The sequence below is a fragment of the Trichogramma pretiosum genome, unplaced genomic scaffold, assembly GCF_000599845.2.
Source record: "Trichogramma pretiosum strain Unisexual culture from Peru unplaced genomic scaffold, Tpre_2.0 scaffold16, whole genome shotgun sequence".
Taxonomy (NCBI): domain Eukaryota; kingdom Metazoa; phylum Arthropoda; class Insecta; order Hymenoptera; family Trichogrammatidae; genus Trichogramma; species Trichogramma pretiosum.
Window position 1 is genome coordinate 1,901,408 of NW_019641647.1, and position 16,934 is coordinate 1,918,341.

At 34.1% G+C, this 16,934-nt stretch overlaps 3 protein-coding genes across 9 annotated transcripts; 2 read left to right on the forward strand and 1 right to left on the reverse strand.

Annotated features, from left to right (window-relative positions):
* Positions 1–77: 77 nt before the first annotated feature.
* On the reverse strand, positions 78–3,739 carry LOC106658918 (protein aurora borealis). Its single transcript, XM_014381097.2, has 7 exons — positions 3,584–3,739; positions 2,894–3,173; positions 2,522–2,816; positions 2,348–2,433; positions 2,049–2,279; positions 1,750–1,966; positions 78–1,669 (listed from the first exon to the last, which is right to left on the reverse strand). Exons 2-7 carry the CDS (start codon positions 3,158–3,160, stop codon positions 1,236–1,238), a joined length of 1,530 nt encoding a protein of 509 aa, XP_014236583.1. The 5' UTR covers positions 3,161–3,173; positions 3,584–3,739; the 3' UTR covers positions 78–1,235.
* Positions 3,740–3,899: 160 nt separating this feature from the next.
* On the forward strand, positions 3,900–11,414 carry LOC106659363. 3 transcript variants are annotated; one of them, XM_014381886.2, is made up of 7 exons: positions 3,900–4,039; positions 4,110–4,405; positions 4,479–4,579; positions 8,438–8,634; positions 9,299–9,544; positions 9,619–9,950; positions 10,095–11,414. In XM_014381886.2, exons 4-7 carry the CDS (start codon positions 8,607–8,609, stop codon positions 10,641–10,643), a joined length of 1,155 nt encoding a protein of 384 aa, XP_014237372.1. In that variant the 5' UTR covers positions 3,900–4,039; positions 4,110–4,405; positions 4,479–4,579; positions 8,438–8,606; the 3' UTR covers positions 10,644–11,414. The 3 variants fall into 3 exon arrangements, with proteins under 3 accessions (XP_014237372.1, XP_014237374.1, XP_023315617.1); XM_014381888.2 differs by having other exon boundaries at positions 4,110–4,579; positions 8,438–8,625; XM_023459849.1 differs by lacking the exons at positions 4,110–4,405; positions 4,479–4,579.
* Positions 11,415–12,045: 631 nt separating this feature from the next.
* Positions 12,046–16,044, forward strand: LOC106658342 (eukaryotic translation initiation factor 3 subunit C-like). 5 transcript variants are annotated; one of them, XM_023459845.1, is made up of 12 exons: positions 12,046–12,415; positions 12,650–12,754; positions 12,829–12,961; positions 13,038–13,331; positions 13,397–13,485; positions 13,568–14,091; positions 14,168–14,377; positions 14,439–14,592; positions 14,668–15,163; positions 15,234–15,427; positions 15,506–15,848; positions 15,929–16,044. In XM_023459845.1, the coding sequence occupies exons 2-12, from the start codon at positions 12,662–12,664 to the stop codon at positions 16,042–16,044; spliced, it is 2,646 nt and encodes an 881-aa protein (XP_023315613.1). In that variant the 5' UTR covers positions 12,046–12,415; positions 12,650–12,661. The 5 variants fall into 5 exon arrangements, with proteins under 5 accessions (XP_023315613.1, XP_023315614.1, XP_023315615.1 ...); XM_023459846.1 differs by having other exon boundaries at positions 12,046–12,299; XM_023459847.1 differs by having other exon boundaries at positions 12,046–12,164.
* Positions 16,045–16,934: the final 890 nt, after the last annotated feature.

A 16,934-nucleotide genomic window follows, 5' to 3' on the forward strand; every position in this document is an offset into this window, starting at 1 on the left:
CGGCGCTAGTTTTCCGCCTTAGCGGTCTCTCTGTGATGTCTCGTATCAACATTACTATTTCCAAAAGCGTATTTTCTTTAAGGTATTTAATACCACTTTATAATTTATGTGTTCGGTTTCACAACTACTGTAAAGTGACTGAATAATTGATGAAATAAATATGCAGTTGATTATATGAAGTGTAAAAAAAATTTTATTTACTTTTTTTTTGCACAAAAGTACAATTTTTATTGTTCCCATTTCAAATGATTTTACGTTGCGGACTCGTAAAAAACACGCACATGATCGCTAACATTTAAGTATAATTCAGTCTTGCTGTAACAAATGTTGTCATTCTTTGTAAGGAATATGTTAAAAAAATGAATTACTTCAGAGTAATTCATGAACATTCATGTCTAACAATAAAGATATGGAGAATCAAGCTCAAGTATAATTTCATTACATCAAATATTTTTGAAATGTATAAAAAAATAAAATAAAATCAATAATACATATCTTTCGAAAATAAAATTAGAGCTTTTTCAGAACTTCTCTATACTCTTAGTAACCTGCAATACTTGATTCCTAAATCAGTGTTTTACAAGCAATTAATTATCATGAGACCATGATCATAGTTACATAATTGTTTTAATCAAATGAGATGCAACTTAAAATTAAATTTGATTTACTATGTGGCAAAAAAATTGCACAAATATCTGCTATTGAGATTGTCTTTGCTGTCAGCAAAATCAAGCAATTCATTTAAATATTGCATATACATTACAATTGTCTATATAAATATTAAGATCAAATTATCATTTTGTTGGTCCAGTCAATACAAAGAAGGCATAAACATTGACTTCTTGTCTAAATCAGAAATAATTATTAATACTTCAAAATTATTGATGTGTTTAAAAGATGCTGTTATTTTTTCAAATAATATACATCATTATGCTTTTGAAATTCTTGAGAATATTTCCAAAGAATCATTCATGTACATCCTCAGAAAATGATTATTCACGATAAAAATTTTTCAAGAATCAATAGATATAATTTTATGTATATCTCAAGAAATTCTGCTGCGAATTATATTATATACAATTTTATTCTAAATCACATTTTCATCTACCTGACATGCGGACATGTATCCACACAAGGTTAAAAGCATTCATCGCTTATCAAATAAACGCATTCATTAGATAAATACGTTTCTGTTTTCAGTCAAAATTATATACAATTCTTCAATAAAATAGTTTTCAATTACCATTAAGGCCTTTGTGCAACTTAGAAGGAGTAGAACTAATCATATTTTTCAGATTTTTTTTCCAATCTGTCAAATTAGTTTCATCTTCTTCTTCTGTAATTTTATCATCCCAATAAAGTTTATGTTTCATTGAGTTACTGTAACCATCCATTGTATTTGTTAAATTACTGCTGCTGCTAAAAGTTTGATAACCAGTATCTTGGGTTGATTGAAATCCAGTTTGATGAGTATAGTTCCCAGAAGACATATTACCAATAGCATAACTTTCACTAACATAATCCTTGCCCTCATCAACCATTTTTGAATTATGTGATTTCAAGAAATTGCATACGTAGTTTTCTTTATCTTCACATTCTAGCTTGGAATTTTCACCAGAAGCAACCATTTTGGTAACTTCCACTGTTGTTTGTAAATGGTCTTGATTGTCTGAGGAACAAAAGAAGGCAATTATTATGAAGTATTAATATATTATTTCAAGTTTTATTTCAAGCAAAGCAAATACTTACTCTTTCTCAATGAAATATTATTTGATTCTTCATCAGATTCAAGTTCAATACTCATTTCTTTTGTAAAATCTAGTTTTGTAACTGATTTTCGAGATTTTATACTTTGACATGACATATTAAATGCATTGTTACTGATAGGTGAAACATCACAAGGAGATGAAGAAGTTCTTCTAGTAAGTGGAGATCCAAAATTTCGTTGTATCACTTGAGAACAGTTCTAAAATTAAAAAATTGAAGAATCAGTATATTTTCAAGTAAATAGTTGAGAACTTTAGTTATGTAAGATAATAAATGAATACCTTCAATAATGTACTATTAATACATGATCGTAGTGGAGTACCGTGAAAAAAAACTCCACTTTGAGCAGGACTCAAGTTTAGGATACTAACAAAATCAGATTTTTCAGATTTAACCGGAGAAAGTGAAATTGAGTCACTTGATTCATTGTGAGATTCATCATGATTTGCAAACAGTTTTCTCCTCAAAGAGCTGTTGCTACAATTAGCTTCTTCATTATCATACTGCTGATCCTTTAACAAAAAAAATTTGTCAACTTTTCAAGTCTTATTATGTATCAAAATTAAAAATGAAAAATTACCTCCGTAAAAGTAAAATAAGGTTGAAGAGCCTCTTCTACTTCAGGAGGTAAATTGACTGGTAGTGTTAGAATAGTCTGTGCATAATCTTAAAATATAATATTGCTGCGTTAAAGAGTATCAAATATTTATAATATAAAAATCCCGCAGTACTATTTTTAGTTTTCTACACTCACTATTTCTTGTTTCCTTTATAAGACTTTCCGAAGTTTTATTATGAAGTCTGGAGGGAGTCGTTGGTAGCATAATCCTCTTTTGTTCTTCATTGATTTTTATATGAAATGGACTAGGAATAATTTGACTGTTACTAAAAAATTTACTAATTGCCTCTTGAGCATTTTTTTCCAGTTCAGGATCAGAGCAGTGCATTTGTTGAACTGAAAGTTCATCAATTTTAGCAGGTTGAATGAGTGCTAATTCATCAATACTCCAAACAAATCCAGGGGATTTTTTTTGACTTGGTGTCCCAACCTTTAGTAAATGCCTCACATTATTTTTATAACTTAAAATGATGGAAATTTATAATGAAGCAAACTTTATCTTAATACCTTAGAAAATACTGTAGGACTCATTACTGAGATATGAAGTTTATTAGTTAAATCTGCTTCAAATGGGTTTCTGGCTATAAATTTCGTTAATCCAGATGGTGGCGTTATATGGTTTGGCAGAACAGATAAAGAATTTGAAGTATTTTGATAATTGGTTCTAAACCTAGTTTGATTAGACCTTACTGGTGTTTTTGTCAAAGGGCTTAGCATCATAATGCTGTCACAACTCAAACGTTTTGTAGTTGGAGTCCATTTTGAATGGTCCATTTCTACTATTTTTCTGTATTAACAGATGCAAAATTTCAATAAGAAGGAAGAAATGATTTTTTCCTGGTTATTTAGTAAATATTAAAATAACAATAAATTTAATCTGATCAATTAAGGAGATATTATTAATAAAGTTTAAAGAAATTTTGAGAAAATTTGAACATTTGAGTACTTCACAAATATCCCAATATGAAGAAAACTATATATGAGGAAAAACTCGGACAGCTTGTATAAATATTTTTTATTTTGATTGACAAATCGATTTTACTGCCACCCAAACATTGCGTCGTTAACCTTAACATAGAATTCGCCAAACAACCGCGGAATTTCGTACATTTCTGTAAGAAACGTCATCGAAATCACTGCATTTAGCTGCTGCACCGACTCGTCACTGCATCAAATCGCGGTCAATGAAAAACTTACCGAAAAACTGCAGATTGTACTGATAGTATAGAAAAGAAAACGAAACGTTGCGTTGCGCGTTTACTTCACATAAAAATAAAGGGGCGCGAACTGATGGGAGAGACAACAAGAGAATAGTGACTCTCGTCAGAAGCGCGCGGCAGCCGGCGCCCGGCAGGGTAAGATTTTTCAAACTTTGAAGGCCACGGTCGCGTAGTAGCCTCTAATACCGCTTGCGGCGTTATATCACTGTAAACAGCAGGTATGGCAGTGTATATGTACACAATTCTGCTTCATGCTGCAAACAAAATCACGAGTCTTGTCTCGTTCGGCACAAAATAATACGATATAAGAATAGTTCTGCTTTGGTCGCTTGTCAGTTGTCAAGCAACATTATAACATATTTTCTAATTGTCAATTGGCACTGTAGTCCCTGATTCATACCCAATGTTTATTTTGTTTATTTTAATCTAACACGTAAGTTAGAGCTGTAAATAATTAAGTGTCAAAACCGGTGTTCATTTATTTTGTGAAATTTTTTTGTTAGTTGGCAATTTTATTCAATGGTTTTACCGACTCAATTATTATTACAAATGGTAATAAAGTGGAAAAACATTTCAAACGAACAGGAGCTCTTCATTATGAGTGAAGATGTGGCGTACAAAGAAGAAATTGCTCGCAATCCCTACTCCTTCAAACACTGGCAATGCTACATAGAGAATCTGACTGCCACCAAGAGTACAAATTTAAATGTCATTTATGAGTGAGCGTCAAAAGAATTACCATAGTCAGTTATCAACTTTGGTATTGGTATCTACAGGACAGGATCAAACATTTAAAAGGGTGATACATAGATAATCTGATGTACAATCATCTTAATCAAAAATTTGAACGGGCTCTAATTTTTATGATTAAGATGCCACGAATTTGGATGGACTACTGTCATTTCATGACAGAGCAAGATCTTGTTAAGAAAATGAGACTCATCTTTGATCAAGCACTGAGAGCTGTATTTGAGTAAGCAATTCTTGTGCATTAATTAAAAGTTTATGATCTAGCTTCTGTATGGTATGAATATGATGAAATGGAAATTGTTATGCAGTCATTAAAATTGATACATTATGCTACAGCAAAGCCATAAAAAAAAGTAGCTTACCTTGATGAAACTGAAACTGTACAATTGAGATTGGATAAATGATCTTTAGAAATATGGTCAATGTATGCAGGTTTAGAAAAAAATAAGGCAGTCTATGATTAGATATAGTTTAGATAATAGATTCAAAAATTGCTACCCCACAGTTCATGATCAATTATGTATTGTTTTTGGATAAAAATAATTATTTTGAAGAAACTCTCAGAGCATATGATGACAATGAGAATGACCAAGTAGATGACAATAGCGATAATGATGAAATTGGAGATATTACAATTAAAAATCATATGATTCCAACTCAAGTGTTTGGTTGCTTAAAAACTGAAATTGAAAATAACTGAGTAAATTAATTCTATGAATATAGAATTTCAAATTATTCAAAAAAATTTGATTGCATATATATAAAATTATAGTTTAAAATAAGTTAAAATGTCAGGGTAATTCAGTAATAAATTTTTTTTCCAGTCACAAGGTTTTACATAAAAAAGTTTAAGTAATTGGTGCTGATCAAAGGAAAGTCTTCACCCTTTCAGTTTGTTGGTGTTAATCATATTTTTGTACGTCATTTATGTCAAAGATATGTAGTAAATAGATTGTCCATTCATTAAAAAAATTTAGGAAGTTGTTTGGGACAGTTAGATGAAACCTTGATTATATTTATGAACGCGATTTTTTATTTCTTTGTGTGACTGTAAGCACTTCATACATAGTTTTCCATTTTTAAAGTAAACTTAAGATTTGGTGTTCTTTTCTTATCCAAGAAAAATTAGTCCAAGGGCCTTGAAGAAAAATTAAGGAGGTTCTTTCAGTTCAAGTTTTTCGATAGTGAATTCTTGTCTAGAGCTGTACATTTTGTATGCGCAGTACGCCCTGCGCAGCCTGGCATCAGCTGATTCATAATGAAAAGATCGTTTTTTTCACTTTGACGTGAAAAATCTTGATTTTTTGCAGCGTAAGCCCTGTTTTACGATGTACAGGCTGAAAGATAAGGGTTTTTTCTATAAACCCTGTACACTCCGGTACTATAACAAATTAATGTTTGTTTATAAATAATTTATGGATAAGGCCGTTCCATAAGGCTGATGTTAAAAATGTCATATTTTGAGATAAAATATCTTGAGATTTTGAAGCGTAAGCCACATAAATAATTATACCATTGAATTCACCGTGATTTAATCAAAATCAAAAGTGTAGGTCCCATTTCTCAACAAATGTTTAAAGAACCTCCTTAAGTGTTTTTTTAGTCGTTGCACTAAGATGGACTTTTTATATGATCTTTCCAATGTAACGTAATTAATAGGGTGATTGTTATTTCGGAAACAATTTGGATCCTCGCTCTTACCTCTCAAATATAGAAGAAAAAAAACGCTACGAATCGCAATAAAAATCGCGAAATAATATTTGCACATTTTCAAAATGGTAATCTATTTGGAAAAACTGATTTTTTCACTGAGTAAATGCAAGAAAGTGCAAAAAATAGTTTTTCCAAAAATTAATGATACAATTAAAATGCTGAGAAAAAATACATCAAAATCGTGTATTTATTTAATTTTGTGGATGAGTTAGTATTAACGAAGTATTAACGAAGGGAGCAGATTTGCGATCCTCCGAGTGCTCCGCCGTGACGCTCGAAAACGGCCGACCCCGCGCTCTTACCTTTTTCACAGTTAGAGGAAATCAAAAAAATCCCTTCATTATGATAATTATTGAAGTAAAATTGCAAGACTTTTCGTCCGAGCTAATCCAAAAATCAATTGGAGTTGAATTCTAAAAGTTACAGCATGTTTTACCTTTATTTTTTCATTTTATGGAGATTTATTTTACCATTTTTGACCCTACCAATAGAAAATTGAGCTAAAAATTTATCAAAAACCTATCTTGGTTTATGTTTATTAATCGGGCTGTTCCGGCTCTTTGCGCACGGCGTTGGGACTTCATTTTGACCCATTTACGAAAATGACCTTTTCGATAACGGGAAGAAGGGTTTAGCGACTTATGCTATTGGGATTTGTAACGATGGGTTAGACAGTGACAGTAATAGAATTGACAATCTCAAAACTTTCGTCAACTGTCAAGTTCTGCTGCTGAGTGCTGATGTCGCAAAATTTCTAACGAACCTCTCAAACGCGGGGACGCGCGCGCATCGATAGTAATCGAGAGAGTAGAGACGAAAGAAAAAAGGGAGCGAAGCTGCTAGAGGCCTAGCTACACGTACACCTGTATTTATCGAGGTTAAGTACTTTTCGAGCCGAGCGTGCGTTTCAGCTATGAAAACTGGTAAACTTTGTAAAAATTATCAACTATATTTGTGGCAATAAATGATCCGATGAGAAACATTGGAACAAGGCTCGTAAAGATTATGCTGATTCTTTTGTAAAATACAGTGTTGAATATCGGTATCAAATATTGACACAAAAAATGAAAACTGTCTTAAAATCAATGGAGACTATAATGGAGAATATAATGAATTCTATAATAATAACCATTGTTTCGTCGAGGGTTTTTCCGAGTCAAATATCGCTATGGATCGATGGGACAGTCCTGGTAGGGCGCGGTTCATTGATCGTTCGGTATTGCTTGACGCACCGAAAAACGAGCTGATGATAATTACGCTCTTGACGAAAAGGCCGCGACGAGAAAAAGCAAAAAAAGAAAAAAGACATGCACCAAAACTGCTGTTGCAGTCGATCGATACTGATGCAGCCCGCCTATGTTCTCGAGTGCAGTGCTCGGCGCGCTAAGACGAAATATCTGCTTCTCATCATTTTTACAGCGGCAGAACCAGTGCAGTAGTACACATGTTGGAGTGTGGGTGTAGGTGTCTGTACAACTCTCCGCGTCGATCAATATAAAAAGAGATGCTCTTGTCCGTTTTCAAGCGCTTTTCAACTAATCAGCAAAATTTCCAAAAGTAAAGGAGGTATTGCGATTTATAAATCGAATTTATCCTTCTTAAAGTTAACTTCCTGTAAGGGCATTGAATCAACAATATATTTTTATAATAAAACATAACATATTAATTATCATACTATAAGTAATAATTACTTGCGCGTGATAGGCGCTAATAGTTTTCTATCTTACTATAAAAATGCTGAAAAAATGTCAATATAGTCCGTAAGCTGCAAACCGGTTGAAATCGACAGACTCAACTAGTATATAATATATTCTTCGATCTTTATCCTTTGATATGGGCTTTTACATGGTTTAGGATTACAATAAAAATCAGCGACGATTTTTTGTATACTCAGCCGAAGCAAGTGAACGAGTTAATCACTTACCAAAGGCTTTTTTTCATCGTGGCGGGGACGATGAATAGTACCACCCAGCAGAGCCGAGTAAGCATGAGGTGCCAACGCATCAGTGTCTCTCAGTGTCTTGAAGCGTCTGCTCGCGAAAAGTCGCATGTGCTGCGCATAGCGTGCAATTTCTTGACTCTTATGCCTTAACTCGTGCGACTCGCAGCTTTTGTGTCGCTTTGCGATAATCAGTCAGGCTATTGTCATCGAGTTCCTATAGTTAGGTCCTTTGCCAGGCACAATTGCGTCGGATAATTATGATAGGCGAACTTATTCTCTCGCGCCATGAGCTCCCAACACTGGGCTGTTCGTTTAATAGTGCCGGCTTATCGTCGCTTATTTGCCATTATCGATCATAGTGTGACTCATCACTTAAACTCGAAAAAATGGCTTGATTTAAAAATCATGGTTCATCGCATGTTCCAGACTCTCGATAACGGGATTATGCTGTCGTGTGTGCCAAATTATTTACAATTCGGTCAGCATTCCTATTACGTTTTGCAGTACAAGAGATTATGTCTACTCGTGAGGTAGACAAACTAAAAGTTGAACAGCGAATCATTGAGCATTGTTGTGATCAAAAATAATTGGCAAAATGCAAACGGATAAAAAAGGTATGAAAGGTATTAAATTTGGTATTTTACACAATTTTTATGATTTAAATTCAAGTTTTAAATTGATTCAACATTTTTTTATTTACTCACGAAAATATAAGTTATTCTAAATTTGAACCTTTCTTGAAGCTTTATTGATAAACTTTATCAAGGCATAAGCTTTAGATTACTGATACCAGCTAGTTTTTGCACTATACGAGTTAAATGTGCTTTGATAACATGCTTTTAATAAATTCATTTGAAAAATCACAAAATAGTATTTATTGTAAGTATTATGATAAATAATGTTTAAAATTGAATATTTATTGAAATATCAGAAATTAAAGTTTACATAAAAATGAAGTTTCACGGAATATAATGTTTAGTTAGACAAAAATTAAAATTCCGAGCTCTGGTTATCGGATACTTTGTGAAATGCAAAAGTTTAACGTAAATTCATTAACAATTACTTCATTAACATTTACTTTTTCAATTTTCGATCTCAGAAAGTAGCTGTTATGCGTTGAGAATTAATTACAACATTTCAGCCCAGTACACGACAAGTATCTGAAATCTAACTATTTTACCCTAAATGAAAATAGAGGAATACACGAGCTGCTGTTTAAAATTCATTCATTTTTCAATCGAAACATTGAATCAAGAAATCGAATGTATTTTGCCCCATATTTCTTAGATTCATTGGAATCTAAAAAGGTCGCCGAAGATCGAGCGCGCGAGTCGAGTGGCAAAGGTGCCTTATCAGAAGATCCACCCCCGGCCTACGATGAAGCCATGCAAAATGTTGCTGCGTCGAGAAATCATAATGATACGACGCCGAAGCCGTCGGCACCTACGGACAATAGCATTGACGCTAATCGCTCGCAGCACACGACAACGAGTCAGCCGCCCGTCAACAATGTGCCCTACCCGATGCCCACAGGTTAACACTATATACATTTTTCGATCGATAGTTGCCCATAAAACGGCGGTCTAAAGGGGATCTTATTTTTTCAGCCCCCTATGACGAAAGATTTCGGAACTGGGACGAGAATGCCACGCGAATCCTCATTGTCAATCGTTTGCAAATGAATGACAGGTTCAGCGCCGCGCGCACCCGCTGGGACGAAGAACTGTTATGGACCCTCATTCTCAACGATCTATTGACCCACGGCTACGTCTTTTCCATCATCGACCTCATGAGTTTTTGGAAGTTTCAATATGACATTTACAAGAGCATAGTCGACGGAGTATCATCGAGTCTGACGTCGTCCAATCATTCTTCCAGTTGGCAATATTTTGAGCCGATGCACAGCGTTTTTGGTAGTTCCGGCGATGCTGCTATAGTGGTGTGTATTTTTTCATTTCGATATATCAAGAAAAGCATAATACACCTTACAAACACGACTGAATAATGGATTTGTTTTAAATGATTTTTGATGTGAAACATCTATATTCGCGTTTTTTTAAATTTCGCACGTTTATCGTTCCAGGATACTGCTACAACGGTATTGCCTACGACATCGGTTCTCCCGCACACTCCATTAGTCCCAATTACGACGAACGAAGGACAAACTTTATACAACGTGTCGGAAAATGGTACTATTGCCGCCGCTGGAACTGCAGATGCGAGTCCGTACACCCACATCCCAGAGGGCAGTAATCCAGCAACGAGCATTCTTCCGTCTACGGATAGCCCGATGCCGATCGCACTGACCTCCGAGTCCGTCGGCATATCTAGCGATCCCTTCGTGAACGGCGGCACCGACAGCCTCGATCCCACAGCAGCGATCGGCGATCCCACGAGCGTCAGCCTCCTGGCCGACGTTTTTACTTCGGACGACGGAGTGATAACGACTCAGCCGACTTTCTCCTCGGCGTCTTTAGCGCTCGGCGCAAGCAGTTACGACCTTACGAATCACGACGGCGACGACGACTGCTGCGGGGGCGACTGCTGCGGCGGAGCCAACGACGGCGATTACTGCTTCGGCGACAGCTGCACCGGTGATGCTGGCGACGATTGCGGCGATTGCGGCTGTTAGCTCAAAACCACTGTCCAGCTCACTATTATCACGCACAGTTGTCGCACTGTTCCGCAAATCGCAGACGTGTTAGCGTTGAACGCAACATTTTTCTTCGAGTACTCAGTTTACTTGTTACGGAAGAAATATTTTGTAATTATTATTATACTGTGACGAGGTTTGTGCCAACTAGAGATCTAATATAGTAAGCATAAAAATGAATGAACGTTCATAAAAATGTATTTAAATCTTGACATGCTGGATAAATGTTAATGTAAATCTCTTCTAAAATGTAGTTGTAAAAAAATGTTCTGGTTCATGGTTAAACTTGTGTTTCACATGCCGTGATAAAAATATACGTACCTATTATACTTTCAATGTACATGCTAATATATTTTTATTACCGATTGAGGTAGCGAGTGCGATCATTGCGAGATACAACACGAACGAGAATCGATTTCAGTCATCAGACGTTAAAATATAAAGGACTAGTGAATGCCGTATCTGTGACTGCCTGACCCACAATAATAGAGAGCATATATTTATATTTACGCGAGATCGTTGACTTGAAACTGTAACTCCGTAATTGTTGATTTTTAAATTGACAATTTGTGATGTTCACTTGCCAAATTAACTGTAGCTAAATGTGTAAATACTCGGATTGGGTTGGACAAATTTCTACTTGTAAATGTCCATACATTAAATGCAAAATTTGTGATCAATATACATTCTTAAAAGGTCTGAGATTTTCAGAAGAATACGTTTAATACGGCAACTACAATATTGAATCAAAGCTTCCATTTATTGTTTTATTTAAATTGTTAAGAATTTATATTGGTTAGAAAACCAATGGATAAAAATCCATTTACTGTTTTATTTAAAAATAAGAATATTTTGAGATTGCTTTGCAGTTTTGACTGATTATTTGTCATTTTTAGTATTTTTCAATTTCAGTATTTGTATCAAATTTCCGTGGTATTTTTACAAACTGAGAATAAATATCGTTTTAGTAAAAAATGTTCAAACGTTCATTATTTAATTACATTGATTCAAAACGAAAATTTTTAACAGATATTATAACTCGTTTTTTTGGAGAGACAATTGTAATATTTGGCATATCGTGCATTACCGTAATAATAATGTTATTTATGTTGTACCAACACTTGTTTGTGTGCAGATTATATCTGACACGTGGAAAATACATTTAGAGAAGTCATAGTTCTACCTATGCGGCCTATGCCAATCCGTTTACTATTGTCATCATATCATTGACGTATACTTATCTTATACATAATACACACGAGCACGCCCTACACGTCGCTTCATATTTTCCCCGCGTGTCAGATCTAATGTCACGGAACGTGTTAAAATTGATATCGAAAAAAAAAAAAGATTTGATACGTAATCAACTTTATTTATAAATGTGACTTTATTTATAACTATGGGATTATTTTATTAACATGTAACAACAGTAATTAATTTAAATTCTTCGCGCCATCAACGTAGACTGAATTTTATTCTGTCAGCTGTCTGCCTATCTGTGTCCGTGACCGGTGACGTTTTATATTATATTATTATATTATTATGATTTAAAAATTTATCCGGCTTTGCCGTGTAACCTCAATTACGAAAGGTGTCGCCTATGAAAATTTGAAAAAAACGAATACAATTCACTAAGTGAGTAAATACTTTGATGCGATTTTGATAAAGAAATGAAGTGGAACATCAAGGAAGGATTCTTTGAAAGCAATAAAGATTTACTTAACTTAAATTGAAGACTAATTTGACTTATAGTACGTGTCACAATTTCTGTTACATTATACACATAAACAAGGTGGAATCTAAAATTACAAATTTTTTATTTGTAAAAAATATGCTAGTAAATTAAAAAATACCTTTAACATTAGTCTATATGGAAATAAATCAAGTATTTAATTTAAATATATTTTGATACTATTTTTTGATTAATGGAAAATGATAGATAAATAATTTTCAACAATATTTATGGTAATCATATTTATTTTTAGGTATAAGTCAACATGAGTCGGTTTTTTGCTACTGGTTCTGACTCTGAATCAGAAACTTCCTCTGAGGAAGAGCAGATTCAGCGAGCACCAGCAGCAGCTTTCACAGTTAGTATGAGTTTTAGTTATTAATAACACAATAGTTTTCAACATTTATTAACATCTTTTATTCCACTGGGCAGTACAGTGATGATGAAGAAGACACCAAACGTGTAGTTAGATCAGCTAAAGAAAAGAGATATGGGGAGATAAAAAATGCCATTAAACTTATAGGAAACCAAAAAAAAATCAAAGATATTAATCCCATGCTTAATAGTAAGTTAAACATAAATTTAATTCATTAAAATTTTTTTTTATGATAAAATATATTAAAAATTTTTCCTTTTCCAAGCTTTTGAAGAAATGACGAAAGCTTATAGTAAAGCTGGGCCTGTTATATCTAGCATGGAAAATGGGAAAACTCCCACTTTTTACTTCCGTGCTTTAGTTGAGCTGGATGATTTTATCAAAGAAGTTTGGAAAGATACAGATGGACGCAAAAGCATGTCAAAAAGTAACTCTAAAGCGTTATCAACCTTGTGGCAAAAGCTTAAAAAGTATATCAAAGAAAAAGATTTTGAAAAAGAAATAGAAGCTTTCAGGGTAAATCCACCTAAAGATGATGATGACGATGAAGAAGAAAGAGGTATATTTCAATTTTTGTTTTTCATTTGTAAATTGTAAAAGATGATTATTGTAATTCTTATATAGTTGAAGAAGCTGATTCTGATGATGAAGATAATGACCAAGTAAATGATTTTAAAAAACAAGAACCAATTCCTGATGTTGCCAAGTTTAAAGTATAAAAATAGTTGCCACTTTTTATTTGAAAAGTATAAAACCATATCAAATATTATTATTCAATGTTTATAATTTTTATAGAAAGGAGCAGATGATGGTAGTGGCAGCGATTCAGACTGGGGTAGTAGCTCTGACGATGAGAGCTCTAGTAACTCTGATGATGATAAACCTCATGCTGCAGATTATTTTAGAAAAATGCAGAAAGGTGGAGGAGATGATGAGCAAAAGCAAGTTAAAAAAGATCTTCGTAAAGATCGCAAAGAAAAAAATAAAAAAAAGAAAAGAGAAGAGGATGATGGTGAAGGAGAATGGGAAACTGTTAAAGGAGGAGTTGCCATTCCATTAGAAAAACCTAAAATGTTTGCCAAGGATGCAGAAATTAACACAGCTGCTGTTTTAAAGAAGCTGAATGAAATCATTGCTGCTCGAGGCAAAAAAAGGACTGATAGAAGAGAACAGATAGAGCTGTTACATGAGTTGCAAGCAATTGCTGAAAATCATAATCTTACTACTGCACTGGTTAAAGTTAAGTTCTGCATTGTCTCGTCTATCTTAGATTATAACCCAAAGGTATCTGATGCTATGAAAATAGAATACTGGTCAAAGTAAGTCTTATACTTTTTAGCTGCAAAGTTTCTTAAACTATTCTTAATATTAAAATTCCAAATTTACCAATTACAGAATTTTGGAGCGCATTTCCGAAATGTTGACTTTACTCTTGAGTACCAATGATATTATTTTAACTAAATCTATCCCTGAAGATGAAGAAGAGTATGAAAAATCTCCTTTTAAACTGCATGGCTGTGTACTCACTTTAGCAGAAAGATTAGATGAAGAATTTATCAAACTTCTCAAAGAATGCGACCCCCACAGCAATGAATATGTTGAAAGGTAAAATTTTAACTATCTATAATAGGGTAGTTTTTCTTTTCTAACAATTCAAATATTTTAGACTAAAGGACGAAAATCAAGTTTGCACTATTATTGACAAAGTGGAAGAGTACCTGGAGAGACAAGGAACTCCATCAGAACTTTGCCGTATTTATATTCGTAAAATAGAGCATTTATACTACAAATTTGATCCAATTGTTTTGAAACAAAAAGATGTAAGTAATTGTTATATTAAAATTATAATTTTCGATTGAAAGGATTTAAATTATGTAGTACTATTTTCATTTCAGGGTGAAATTCCGGCTGATGCTCTCACCTCGGTAAAAGTCATGGATAAAATGTGTAAATACATTTACAGCCACGATGAAACTGATCGCCTCAGAACTAGGGCTATTTTGTCTCATATTCATCACCACTCCATTCATGATAATTGGTTTAAAGCCCGTGACTTATTCCTCATGTCACATTTGCAAGAAAACATTCATCATTCTGATCCAGCCACACAAATTTTGTACAATCGAGCCATTGCTCATCTCGGGCTCTGCGCGTTTCGTCATGCAAACATTAAAGATGCTCACCATTGCCTTCTTGATTTAATGACGACTGGCAAAGTAAAGGAACTCTTGGCTCAAGGTTTGATGCCTCAAAGACAACATGAGCGCAGCAAAGAGCAAAAAAAAATTGAGAAACAACGTCAAATGCCCTTCCACATGCACATAAATTTGGAAGTACTCGAGTGTGTGTATCTGGTTTCGGCTATGCTCATTGAAATTCCGTATATGGCTGGTAAGTATTTAAATAGCCAAAAATATAAGTTTGAGAAATCTTTTCTTGAGCTATTGCATTTCCTTTTCAGCTCATGAGTTTGATGCTAGGAGCAGAATGATTTCCAAGACCTATTACCAGAAACTAAGATTGAGCGAAAGTCAGTCGCTAGTCGGACCTCCAGAATCCATGAGAGAACATGTTGTGGCTGCTTCAAAAGCTATACGTAATGGAAACTGGGCTGCTTGCAATAATTTTATTATCAATGAAAAAATGAATGGAAAAGTTAGTCTCAATTATATCCAATAATTATTCGTTACTTCTTTACCTGAATGGTTTTATTTAAATGGTCTTAATTTTCAGGTTTGGGATCTATTTTATCAGGCCGATAAAGTTAGAGCAATGCTGACCAAGCTCATTAAAGAGAAGGCTCTGAGAACATACCTTTTTACTTATTCTCATTTTTATGATTCCATATCGATGCCAACTTTAGCCCTTATGTTCGAGTTAGAAAAGGCAACTGTTCATTCATTCATAAGTAAAATGATTATCAACCAAGAGCTGATGGCGTCGCTGGATGAACCTTCCGAGGCTATCGTGATACACCGCAGTAAACCAAGTCGTTTACAATTTTTGGCTTTGCAGCTCACAGACAAAGTCAACAACTTTGTCGATTCAAACGAACGCATTTTTGAGATGAAACAAGGTCAGCAGATACATTTTACATACATTTTATAAAAATTGAATATTTTCTTCTTAATTCATCAAAACATTTTTATTTTACAGGAAACTTCCGAAATCAAGGAAACTTCCGCGAGCTTAATAACTTCAATAGGCAAGATTGGGGAGGTCGTCAAAGACGTGAACGTAATCGTAATAATGATGAAAGGAACAACTATTAAATTTGATAGATACTATTACATTTTATTAGAAAAAATAATTTTTTTAAATATTTTTATTGATATTTTTATTTAGTAATAAATCTGTTCTATAAAAACAAATTTCACAATATTTGCATTTGTTATTTACCTTGATAAAATTTCACCTTATTGTCAAAAGAAACAAAATATTTAAAAAAAACTGGATTCGGTAATTTCCATAATGAGTATATCAAACTATTTTAAATTGATTCATAAATATAATTTTTCCTGATAAAAATTAGAAATAATATTTTTATTCTAGTAAGCTTCAGGGAAATTAGAAAAAATTTGAATTGAAAATGGATTGAATATATGGGAATATCAGAAGAAATTGTTAGGGTAATTGATTATCTCTGTATCTGCATTAGAGCCGTCGGTAATTAGTAGCGTAGTTTTCTGCCTTGTGGTGGTGACTATCAGCTGCCGGCAGCGCAGCCCGTCCTGCACCGTGTATCATATAGGAAATTGTCGTTTACCAACGCTACGAGTCGCCACTTTGAACTGGCACAAGTAAATCGCATTGAATACGAAGTCATTTCATTGAGAAGAAGAGCTTAAAATCTTGAAAAGTAATCGTAAAACCTTAGCCAGTTCCACATTAATGTCAGTGAGAACAATCGAGATTGTGCGCAAGTTGATCGCGTGAGCTCGAACAGTAAGTCTTGGCTGCAGGTTTTTTTTATTCTTCAGCAAAAACGAGCTCATATCTCGCGCAACATCCCTTGTAGAAAAAGACTCTTTCGAGCGAACGGACAAACAAACGAACGGGCGACAATTAACCAGTCCGTACATTTATGCGTGTATACGCGCAAGATCACAGCCGCGGTCAATATCGCAAGCCCACGCGCGCGTACGTACGTATGGGTGCAGCG